The sequence below is a fragment of the Malus domestica genome, chromosome 14, assembly GCF_042453785.1.
Source record: "Malus domestica chromosome 14, GDT2T_hap1".
Taxonomy (NCBI): Eukaryota; Viridiplantae; Streptophyta; class Magnoliopsida; order Rosales; family Rosaceae; genus Malus; species Malus domestica.
In genome coordinates this window covers 20359139-20370669 of record NC_091674.1, presented here as the reverse complement: position 1 = coordinate 20370669, position 11531 = coordinate 20359139, and the positions used below count along the sequence as shown (strand labels likewise).

Genomic DNA, 11531 nt, shown 5'->3' with positions numbered 1-11531 from the left:
GGATTACGAAGCTTTCTTAAAACTAAAAACTGGAAGTCCCGAGTTCGAAACCCTTTGCTGGTGTGAAAGCCAAACTTGTGGCTAGGAAGAGGCTGAAATGCCTCTGTGAGTCTTCCTAGCTAGAAGGGGTGGATAACTGTAACTTGCCACCAGTTGTCCCCCTTTAAAAAAAAATATTAATTAACAAACTAACTAACTAATACAGGAACAGAAGATTGCATACTGCATAATGTCAGTCACTATCGGGAAATATGGAAAAATAACCAGAATTTGAACCCATATATAATTATAGCCATCATTTTATGTTTTTAATAATTTTAACCAAAAATTGATGTAAAAATACTAACATACCCTTAATGACTAAAAACTTTCTCATTCCCTCCGATTTTCTCAACAACCAAACACCAACAACAACAAAACATTACCCAATAAAGTTTTAACTCACCAGATAGTTTTGGGACTGAAGAGTTGGAAAACTTGCAATCTACGTTTGAAACTGAAATTTGCGTTTGAGACTGAAAAAGCTCTAATGCCCAACAAGTTTTCGATTTGACGATTTGGGTGTACGTGTGGGTGGGCGTAGAGAAACCCCATGGGCCAAAACCCCCATTGCAGGTCTGCTTTCTCATCTTCCCTGCGTTTGGATGAAGGGTGAGCTGCAGAATGCCCGGCAGGCCATCCGATGGGCCACCGACTACCACCTCAAAGCTACTACGCACCCAAGCACCATTTATATTCAGGTAGTTTACTACCCACCCAAAGCATTCTTCAAATTTCTTTGCTTTTCTTTTAAAAAATAAAATATTCTAAGCTCTTTTTGTGGTTCTTTTGGAAGGTGCAGAGGCTATAAGCTAAGTGGCATTTGGAAGAAGGATCGGCGGCTCTGGTTCCATTTGTTTGGATGTGAGTGGTCAGTAAGGGACTAGAGTCTTCAGAGGTATATGCTGGTTAAGAGGAACTGAGATACTTAGGGAGTCATGGGAAGAGGATGATCTTGGCTTGCGGCTAATAAAATTGGAGATTTAAGGGTATATTAGTAGTTTCACATCAATTTTTTGTTATAATTATCATAAATTTAAAGGTGTGGCTATAATTCTATGGGATCCAAATTTTGGTTACTTTTCCAAATTTCCCGTCACTATCCACCAAACATTTCACTGCCAAAAGTACATATATTTACAACAGCATCATATGGAACAAAATACGCTAAAAACACCCAACTCCTCCGACGACCCACCACAAATTGCTTTTGAATATTCACAGATTCCTAATCCTACCCACTACCGAACACAGGACAATGACATAATTGCCATTGCACCTTTTTTCAATTTCCAGTCAAATGTAGTGTAGCTAGCTCTAAAAAACGAGCTACCAATTAGCCGATGTCCTCTTGTCCTCCTGCTTCCAACTTCAAATCTTCTTTTTCCTCCTTTTTGCCCAAAAATCAAGTCTTCCCTCCCTCCATCCACAAACAAACAACCAAAAGACCTGCCCCGAAAATCAACAAAACCAACGCGTAATTAAAAAATCAACAACCTGACCGATGTTAGTCCGAGCTTATGACCGTCCCCCCTTCGACTTCTAGTGACGACAATGGAAGTTCGCAGCCTGCGCTGATTTTCTTCACATCTTGACTCCAACATATAAAGATCCTTTTCACCATGTCACAAAACTCCCTGCAAAGAAAACGACGCAAAGGTTTTAAACTAAACAAGGAAACATGTTAGGAAAATCCAAATACAAACTCCTTTTTTATTTATTTTTTGTAATAAAGTATACTTACGACCACGGGTCATCGCCCATAAGCATCATATCTCCTTCATTATCGGTAAAGACAATTTGCCACATGTTACCGGGGCGAATCTGTCCCTTAATGTCAAACATCTCCTCCAGTTCATCTATAAGCTGATCATATCCTTCCAACATCGTCAAGTCCACTGCTCGGCCAACAGCTATCCCCTGCATTTGAACCTTTTGGGATATACAAACGCCACAACTCAGCACTTGAGCTAAAGACTCCAAATCTATAACATGAATACTTGATATTTCAGAATAAAAAACAATCAAAAATAATTCTACTTTGAGCACCTTGGTGCGACTTCTGGCGGACGTAGAGCAACTGTACTTGCTCTGCGTCTCCTTAGGTGATAATTGCAACTGTCCAGGTTTGCTTTCTTTAGAAGCCTTTGAAAGGTCAGATTTCTGGTCTGACTCAGCTGCTGACGGGTTACTAACACGTCCTTCAGTGGTTCCAGTAGGTCCACTGATTGGTTGTGGATGTGCCTTCTCCATGGCAGGGAAGCATGTAGAATGACTAGTAAAGTCTATACCGAAAATTCGGCAACTAGTACCTGTCTCAGTTTTCTTCTCTTTTTCAACATGGTCAAACATTGAGTCATTTTTAGGCTTTGATGAGTTTGAAGTTGAATATCCAGAGTAAACAGGCCAAGCAGAAACACTTTTACTATCCTCCATTGTTTCCTGGAACCTGTGCGGAGAACCACCTGCCTGAGAAGACAACCATCCCCCATCAATCTGAGTCCTTGGAACAGAGTTGTTATTGCTGATCACGTCTGCCTGTTGATGATGCCATACAACATGATTTTCACTTCTTTTGCCTTCAGCAGCGACACTCAGTGTTGACGTGTCATGGGACTGTGTCAGCCCAGAATTCCACATAGCTGACCCTGTTGAACTCATTGCATCTAATATCCATATAAGTTAGAACACTCTGACCCAAAAAATCTAATCCAAGGCAAAGGATAAAAAGGGGGGAAAATGTTGCTGTTTAGTTGGTTGCTAGGAAACAGAAAGAAAAAGGTTCCTACCAAGAGCTGGGATTTCAGTGGGTGGTCGGGGCCTTTTGTTCTTCACCACAGCTGGTTGAGGAAGGCTCGGAAGTACTGACGCGACAAAAGGTTCAATCTCCCAAGGCGATACCCTATCAGGCCTTGGAATGGATGCAGACTCATCCCAGTGAACCTGGAAGATATTTCAGAAGAGCAAATTTATGTCAGAATTTTCATTTAACATCCAGTACAAGGAGAAGGGGAAGAAAGGAGAAAGGAACAAGATAACAAGAAAAAGAAAAAGAAACCAGTACTAAGAGTTTACTTTAAGTGACCGCCATTTTGAATCTGCCCAGTGAGGAGATATATCTTCAAGACCAACTATTGTGCCTGAAAACCTGGAAAAATGAAAGAACATAGAACAAAATACATTAGAAAGCCCATAAACAAATTAAACCGAGTAAACATGCTATAGCACTGCTGCATTTGACTTCTACCTTCTCTCGGGAGCATCCTCCCCCTCAAACCTCATTTTGAACCTCATTCCGACTGAAAATTTATTGTTGACAGCCTCCAAATACTTGTTCAAACCGATAATGAACTGACTTGTCCTGGACATTTCAAAAGGAAATCAAGATATAGACTATGAGAAATCCTGTGTTAAATGATTCAGCGCAACAAACATTTTAAATTCTGCAGGTTAATATAATACAACATACCTTGGCTTATAATACACGACAAAAAGAGTTCGGGTTGCAACTGCATGAGATGCAGTTGCGAGAACCCCTACGTGCATGCTTTGACTCGAGATCACCGATGATGGCATGCTGCTTTGTTGACGAGCAAGACGTCTAACTCCAACACGTAACTCCCCGTTGCCCCCTCTAAGAAACCAATTTTCTACAGATTAGTGAATGTTTGACCGAAAAATATACATGCCTCATGTACGATATGCAAAAATTCAATTTTCCAGGCTACACTGTTAAATTTAGTTGACAAAAAGGTAAGAGAGAAGGGACAAGAACAAATGGCAATGTTTACCTGAGAAATACAAAGGAATCCCCAGCACTTAATCTCTTGGAGGTGACGAAAGTACTCCATCCTGTTGTAAGCAAGTGCCTCCGTGGTTGACCTGTTCAGTTAATCACAGATAGATGAACTGTGAGCAACAATCAATAAAGTTAATTGATATATCACTCACCATGTTTGAATTTTTTTCATACAAGATGTCCAACTCATGATCTCCTCCTAATAATTATGAAATCCCGCATTTGGGACAATTGCAAGAGTGCAGAGAAAATGAAGTACATCACCTCTGAAAATATGCTTAAATCGCCACTCGTAACCATGAAGATCCTTGGCAACCAATTCCTGAGTTGGGGTTGCCTGCGTCATGTCCTGAAAAAGAAATTGATCCATGGTGAAAAGGCACAGACATGAAATCAAATCAACGAAATAATGAGACCACGAAAGAACAGCCAAAACAAAAGCTAGAATAGAAAATATATATATACCAGTGCAGGAAGGCATTCAGTGGCGTGTTTCCGGAGAACAGAAAACCCGCCATGGGTGCTTGTATCAGAGGCAGTTAAAACCTTGCAGAATGAGTGAACTGCAGGTTTTTGAGGTTCTGGAAGGCATGGATCAGGACTAGTAGGATCCGTTTGCTAAACATATAAACATATTGATGTTAATAATGACAAAGAAATATTGCTCAGACAGCGAAAATCTAATCAGGAAGTTCATTTGGTTCTTACATTTACATCTGGAATTAAAGTAATCTGTGCATAAACCTCATCTGTTTCCTGCTCAGCCTAAAATTGCAGACAACTCAAGGTAAGATATTTCCAAACAAAAAAATTTCACAAATTATTCCCAACATGTTTGGTTACTGAGAAAATCCAGGAAATCGAAGATATAAATTCTAAAAATTTTAAAGTCGAAGACTTTCCAATCATTAGACCCCCTAATCAGCTGGAGATGAAATCAGCTAACAGATCCAGCTGATCTGAGTTATCATTTTCCATGAATCAGAAACAAAAGTTTTCTACAGGAAATACCAATAGGGTAACGTTAACAACTCGGCAAAGAATCTTCGAGGGAAGATTGAACTGCGGAATCCCTTGATTCAGTTCCTGATTTGTTGGTGTTGACGCCTCCAGCTAAAACATAATCCCCAAAAATAGCAAAAAATATTCAATTTCGACGAAAAGATTATAATCCCATAAGCAGAAACAAAAAATTAAATAAAAATAAATAAAAAAGGAAGATGGAAAACTCACTTGTTCCATGTGCCCCTGTGGAAAGTAGAAGACTCTCTCCTGGACGCGAGGCACATCGACTAGTGGGCCCGCGCAGGCCTTCCATAGCTCCGGATACAGATCGCCGCCTGCAAAACAAGACGCCCAAACAAAAATGGGAAGGAAAAAAGGTTTAATTTTCCGGGAAAATCCGAGAAAGTGTGAGAAAATCAACAGCCATTTCACCTTCCCGATTCGCCATCGTTGAAGTCGTACCCTCCCGAGTCAACAAATTTCAAAATTGCCACAACAAAAGCTCAGATAATCTCTCGATTCTGATTCTCTCTCTCTGTCGCTGTCTCTGTCTGCGTCTCTCTCTCTCTTCGGTCTAAGCAGACAAAGCTGAGCTGAATGTATAGATATAATTAAGCACAATAATGACTCCTTAATAAGCCGTTAATACGATTTTAATCACACAAAGCTCCCACCACTTCCACTCTTTCTCGCTTCACACACTCTTCGTGTAACGATCACTGATCGATAAGAACCGTTACGCCGAAACCACCAAACCGTTACAATACCGCTATCTCTGCTCGGAAAACCGCCTTTCTCCCTCCCTCTCTCAAAAAACTCTCACACCCTCTCTCTCTCTCTCTCTCTCTCTCTCTCTCTAAAAACACTCTCACACCCTATCGCTAGGAAATCCAGTAGAAGAAAACGCCGTTACAGACCGCTTTGCGCGCGTCTTATTATACGCGACTTTGTTTATGCTTTAACTCTGACCCTGTCTCCTCCCTCCACTGTTCTCTCTCCTCCTTTCTGTGTAACTGAATTAACAGTAGTTAGAGGATTAACCAGAGGGGTGGGTTAACCGGACGGGAGCAGCGCGTAACGGAAAGGTGGGGCTCTGCGGGGTGTAAAGCAGCAGAAACACAACGGCGTTTCGAAACGGCCGTTTTTTTTTTTAAGTAATGTATTATATAGGTATAAAGACCAAATGATATAATTGTGGATAATTGGATTACACATTAAGTTTAGCTAACGTACTTATTTTCTATTTCTGATGTGTCATTTGGTTTTTAAATTGGTTTACCATGCATTACCCTATTTATACTATGCAATGCAGGAATTGACAAGTCTCACTATACAGTAACCATAATAATTTAGTTCAAATTCATTTTTAACGGCAATTGAATTTAAGACATATTATTTATAATATCGGTAAATTGTAGTACTAAATAAAATAAGGATTAAGTACTATAAACCCATACATTTCAGTGTTATTCTAGATTTGTCTCAACCTTTTTAAACATTACAAACAAGTACACAACCTATTGAAAATTTCACATTAAATTTCTGTTAAATTAAGTAGGGCATACATTGTCTCCGGCATCAATAGAAGATCATAGAGAATGACTTCTACTAAATAACGGTTACCATCACTCCCTTCAGACCATCACCCACCTCTTGATCTTCATTTTTATTTTCCATGTTATTGTGAAATTTGTTTATTTTATTTTTAACTTTTCATCTTCATATTTTTTTTAAGTTATTATTATTATTTTAGTGTTCAAGTAAGCAAATAAGTGTGACATATTGTTGCCACATGTACATTTAACGAAAAAAATTAACTGGACCTTAATGAAGGTGACGTTTTTAATAGGTTGGATACTTATTTGAAATTTTTTAAAATGTTGAGACAAAATTGAAATGACACTAATAAGTTTCGGGATTTTTTTAAACAATGATATTATTTACACTATGGGAGATGGGGTGGGCTTTGCCTCACAATGGTTAGCAATAATGTGGTTCAAATTCATCTTTGGTGAGAATTGAACCTAACCTCTCACTTACAAGTGAAAATGAATACTACTAGACAGTAGTACTAAGTAGCAAAAAAAATTTGGGATTTAGGTACTTAATAAATAATGAATTTTAATTATCAATGATTCATGTGATATGAAGGGTGCTTCGGGATGCGTGTGGTTTGAGATATTGAAGAGACGTTAAGTCAAGTGTGCCGTTCCATTTGTCGTCGTCCCTTTCGTTGTCTGCTTCGAAGCAGGCAACAGGGTTGGCTCGAGTTAACCCGTGGGGCTAGATTTTTTTTTAATTTTTCGTTTTCATTAATTTAATTTTTGGCTTGATAATTACGTTACATGCCACTCGGTAATGAGGGTGGGACCCCCGAAACACGTGGTGATTGTTTGGGTCTTGTTTGGGTTTTAATCATCTTTTCTTTTTCCCCAGACAATATGCAAGCGCTTCGGGATTCTATGGCGATATGTAATTTACCCTTCTTATTTTAACTTCCACTTAATCTTTTTCCTGTCTGACTATGATGATGTATCAACATTTTCATTTAGGCCTAATTGGATTATTAGTTCATGTGGTGATAAAATAGTTGGAAGATAGCTCATGTAGTTAAAAAAATTAGGATTTAAGCTTCTGTGGTGAAGTCTGTTAGGATTTAAGCCCAAAACTAAAAATTTCGTCAATTGTCCATTAATTGTTAGCACATAAGGTTCACATGTGAGACTAAAAAGATAAAGTTAGTCTCACATGTAAGCCCATGTGCTAACAATTAACGGAGAGTTTCGTTTTAGCTTAATATATATGGCTCACGTGCTAATAATTAACTGAGAGTTGACGGAATTTTTAATTTTGGGCATAAATCCTAACAAACTTCACCATAGGGGCATAAATCCTTTTTTTTATCACATGGACTATCTTCCAACTACCCTATCACCACAGGACTATTAATCCAATTAAACCTTTCGTTTACAATTTTGAATGCAAAACTACATTTATATTTGATCAAATAAACAACTACTATATTTTACCGTGAAGTTAAAATCAGAATATACAACAGGTTGCATTATGATGACAATTCTACCAGTTAAACTTGATAACCGTGAATAGCCGTTCAAATGGGGCGAATTTGGGATGAAATTCAACTATTTTTCGGATATGAGAAAAAAACTTGAATGTTATTCGATTAGGGTTTCATATATGGTTATAAAGGTCCCCTATTCATATCCGTCCCTAAATATGTCCCGGATATACAATATATTAAATTATAATATGTATTTATATTCACAATTATTGAAATTATTTGATAATTTGTTTCATCTTTCTCCCATAGTGGTTGTTGTATTTGCTTTTTTCATCTCTTTTATTCTTTCATGGGACCAATTTGTTTTAATTTGCTATCATATTTGACTTATCATAAACATCTCCAGAAAGTATTGTTATGTTTTGATGATTTGGGTGTGGATATTAATGGCGAAATTAGTATTTAATAAATTATAATGTATCAGTTGAACGAATAATTTTTTTGCATTGATGAAGATGGATATAACCGTTAACCGATGGAGAATCTGGTACTCAGTGGGTATAGATAGTCTCCAATGGTTAATTTGCGGTTATGATTGATTAGTTTTCGTAGTTATTGGTATAGATATGACAGTTCTGTCTCAAACCAAACCGTTATCATCCCAAGATTGCACATTTGAACTTGAGAAAAGTTATGTGGAGGGATCAATGTGACGACCAGTCCCTAATTTTCTAGGTAATTTCTCCCCGAGTGTGTAAATTGACATTTCTGTCATGGTTGGCAATGTGACGTGGATGTAGTATTCAGCGTTTATTTTATTTTCCTAGCAGCGTAATTAAATAGTACTCGTCGTTACGAATGTGTATGCGCAAGTTAGACCCAAATCGGAGCTGTAACGAAAAGGTTACACTCAGTCAAAGTACATTAACAGCGGGTAGAATTGTACATGCGTGCGTGTTAATTTTTCAGTGCTAGAAACACTATTTTTGATAAGGGGACAAATTTTGTAATCTGAAAGGTGTACAAACCTTATCATTTCCTTCTTTTAAAAATTGTCCCGTGTGCCCTCAAATCCCTCACATTCACTCATTTTCCCCCAAAACCCTCACAACCAATTAGAACCTCTCCTTACACCTATCCCCCAATTAGAAATTGCTCCCTCACTCTCTCTCTCTATTCTCCTTCTCTCTCTCTCCCACACCCGTGACTCTCTCCCCTTTGTAATACACACACACCATCATCAAAACTTGTAGATTGAACTAAAAAACACCATAAATGTACTCCTCTCAAACCCACGAACCCAACCGTACTAGCCGATGGTGAAATGACCGAGTTTTGACTCGCCAACTCAGAAGCTCCAACTCAGTGAGTTTTCCTATGACGAGTTTCAAGTCGAGTTACAAGGTTTTAAGACGTAGGGAAGCTTCTACACAACTCCCTAGGGTCCCTAGACTAGGTTTGGAGTCGAGTTGATGTCGAAACAAGCGAGTTCGAGGAGTCAAGTTTTAGGCCGAGACTTTTGATGCATTTTCAGGCCATTTCCCTTCCATTTTTAGACTTTTGAAAGGTACAATCTTGCTCTACTCTTCATAAAGCTTCATTTCCATATAAAGTGCATAAAAAATGGTTAAGAAATGAAGAAGATATGAAGCTTTGAAAATTTTCCCAGTTTCCGGCGAAAATTTCTAGTTTCCTACGAAACCAGACAGCAGCGACCGGCAGAAGCTCACCAGACAAGACGAAGAATATTTCGTCAAAGTTAACGGAATATTCTAATGGCGTCAGGTAACTCCGTTACTATTTAACAGAATATTCTGTCAATTCTGACGGAATATTCCTGACGTTCGTCAGTCTTTGTCAGGTGCGTGGCCTGTGTGTGGGAGCGTGTTTGGTCGTGGGCTAGGCTGCACGTGAGGGCGCATCTGGGCTCTGGACGGCGAGTGCTTGACATGTATGGGTCCATGACTTTGTGTAGATCATTTTCGTATATTCAAACCTTCCGTTTGAGTAAAGTATGAGAGATTTACCTAACCTTTTTTAATATGTCTTATTTAATTTATTAGTTTAGTTATTTCACATATAGGTGAAAATTATCCTGAGAACGTACGAGGTCAAGCGAGGTTAGGAGGTTACGATCTAACCACGTACTAGTGAGTAGGCATTTTGTTTTCACATATATAAACCTTATAGTTTCCACAAATGCTTTTGAATTGATTTATGCATATCATGCCACTGTTGCTTTTAGATTGATATTACGCCTATTATGCCATGATTAAAGATGATATAAGAAATGTTATAATGCTATGGAACGCTAAAATAATCCTACAGGATACACATGTAAGTTTGCATTGTTGACTAGAATTATTTAATGGGTATGGCATGTTTATACTTATGTAGTCTGCTCATCATTGATGCACTCCGGTGTTAGTGCTAACCCAGGGCCAGGGCTAGTCTTTCACGTGTTTGTTCATCTCTACACCGCACGCTCGCCTTGGATCCAAGTAGTATCAGTCCTGTTGTACAGGTTGCATTAGGCAACTCCGACTCATAGGTGACTGCGATTATTGCTAGTCTTCATGTGATTGTAGCACTATAGTGTACTTATACATTACGCCACATTCTTGTTCATATCAAAAACTATCTGCATGAACTTGTGTGCTAGCATAGATTGATGAGCAACTTGTTTTCATTATGCTATTGTTGAGATATTGTAATTTGGCTTATTTCCGACATCATTGTTATTTACAATTGTTTTCATACTTATACGTAGTATGATTTTCTGGAAACTATACATGATTTACAACGAAGGGTTAGTATGTTCAGAAAATAAATGTGTTTTATAAACCTTTGTTTTTGTGCCCACTCACCCTTATGTTTTTCACCCCTCCATGTCTTAAACAGTCAAATTCTCTGTGGCATACGAGGAAACTCCGACGGGTTCTAACATATCTAAATAAATGTAGGGAGCCTTTCTTGGTTGTGTATTAAGCACTATAATTAGTTCCAATTGCACTCTTTTGTTACCTATTCTCTGAATATTTGTATTATATGGGTTCTACCCACTACTGCGCACTCACTTTATTAGTTAAATAAGTTCTAGTTTCAGTTTTAAATTATTCACATTCTTTCATCACTTATAGTTTTGGTTCCGTCACCTTCGGGTGATGGCCAGCATGCCTCAACTTCGGTCGAAGTGTGTCAATCAATGTCAGGAGAAAAATACTAATAAAGCAGTATAAGCACGTGGTTAGTTATCCCACTCTTCTAAGGATGGCAATTCAAACCGTTAAACTCGATAACCCTGGATAATCGCCTGAATGAAATGGATTTAGGGATGAAAATTCGGTTATATTTTGGATATGGTGAAAACCCGAAAATATCATTCGGTTATGGTTACATATATGATTATAGGAGTCTCTAATCCGTATCCGTCTGTAAAACCGGTCTGAATAATACATATTATATATATATATATATATAATATTTTACATATAATAAATATAGTATTGTATAATACATTTGTATATTCACCAAATCCATTACTTCGAGAATTACAAAAGTTCCATTTTGTGAGAAAATTCAGATGTTTTGAATCAAAACCAATAAGAATCCAATGATGCTTATGGAGAGAGATCAAACATAAGCCAACATCATCAATGTATCTAT

The 11531-nt window shown here is 38.1% G+C and overlaps 1 protein-coding gene and 1 long non-coding RNA gene across 4 annotated transcripts; one reads left to right on the top strand and one right to left on the bottom strand.

Moving 5' to 3' along the window:
• Positions 1–1093: 1093 nt before the first annotated feature.
• On the bottom strand, positions 1094–5983 carry LOC103404642 (auxin response factor 9). Its single transcript, XM_008343571.4, has 14 exons — positions 5276–5983; positions 5072–5178; positions 4850–4951; positions 4547–4603; positions 4304–4456; positions 4103–4187; positions 3831–3921; positions 3509–3673; positions 3287–3400; positions 3115–3187; positions 2829–2982; positions 2089–2705; positions 1784–1971; positions 1094–1676 (listed from the first exon to the last, which is right to left on the bottom strand). Exons 1-14 carry the CDS (start codon positions 5289–5291, stop codon positions 1547–1549), a joined length of 2052 nt encoding a protein of 683 aa, XP_008341793.1. The 5' UTR covers positions 5292–5983; the 3' UTR covers positions 1094–1546.
• A 2960-nt stretch (positions 5984–8943) lies between these two features.
• On the top strand, positions 8944–10970 carry LOC103404634 (uncharacterized). 3 transcript variants are annotated; one of them, XR_011575337.1, is made up of 4 exons: positions 8944–9432; positions 9535–9650; positions 9727–9816; positions 10767–10970. It is a non-coding gene; the product is annotated as an uncharacterized lncRNA (long non-coding RNA). The 3 variants fall into 3 exon arrangements; XR_011575338.1 differs by lacking the exon at positions 10767–10970 and adding an exon at positions 9949–10115; XR_524324.4 differs by lacking the exon at positions 10767–10970 and having other exon boundaries at positions 9727–9861.
• Positions 10971–11531: the final 561 nt, after the last annotated feature.

Bases quoted from the DNA above. Each gene is read 5' to 3' on its own strand.
- LOC103404642 (XM_008343571.4), bottom strand. The intron at 4,952-5,071 runs GTGAGTTTTCCA...ATTATGTTTTAG, and splicing joins CACAGGGGCACATGGAACAA to CTGGAGGCGTCAACACCAAC. The intron at 3,922-4,102 runs GTGATGTACTTC...TTAACTGAACAG, and splicing joins ATTTAAGCATATTTTCAGAG to GTCAACCACGGAGGCACTTG.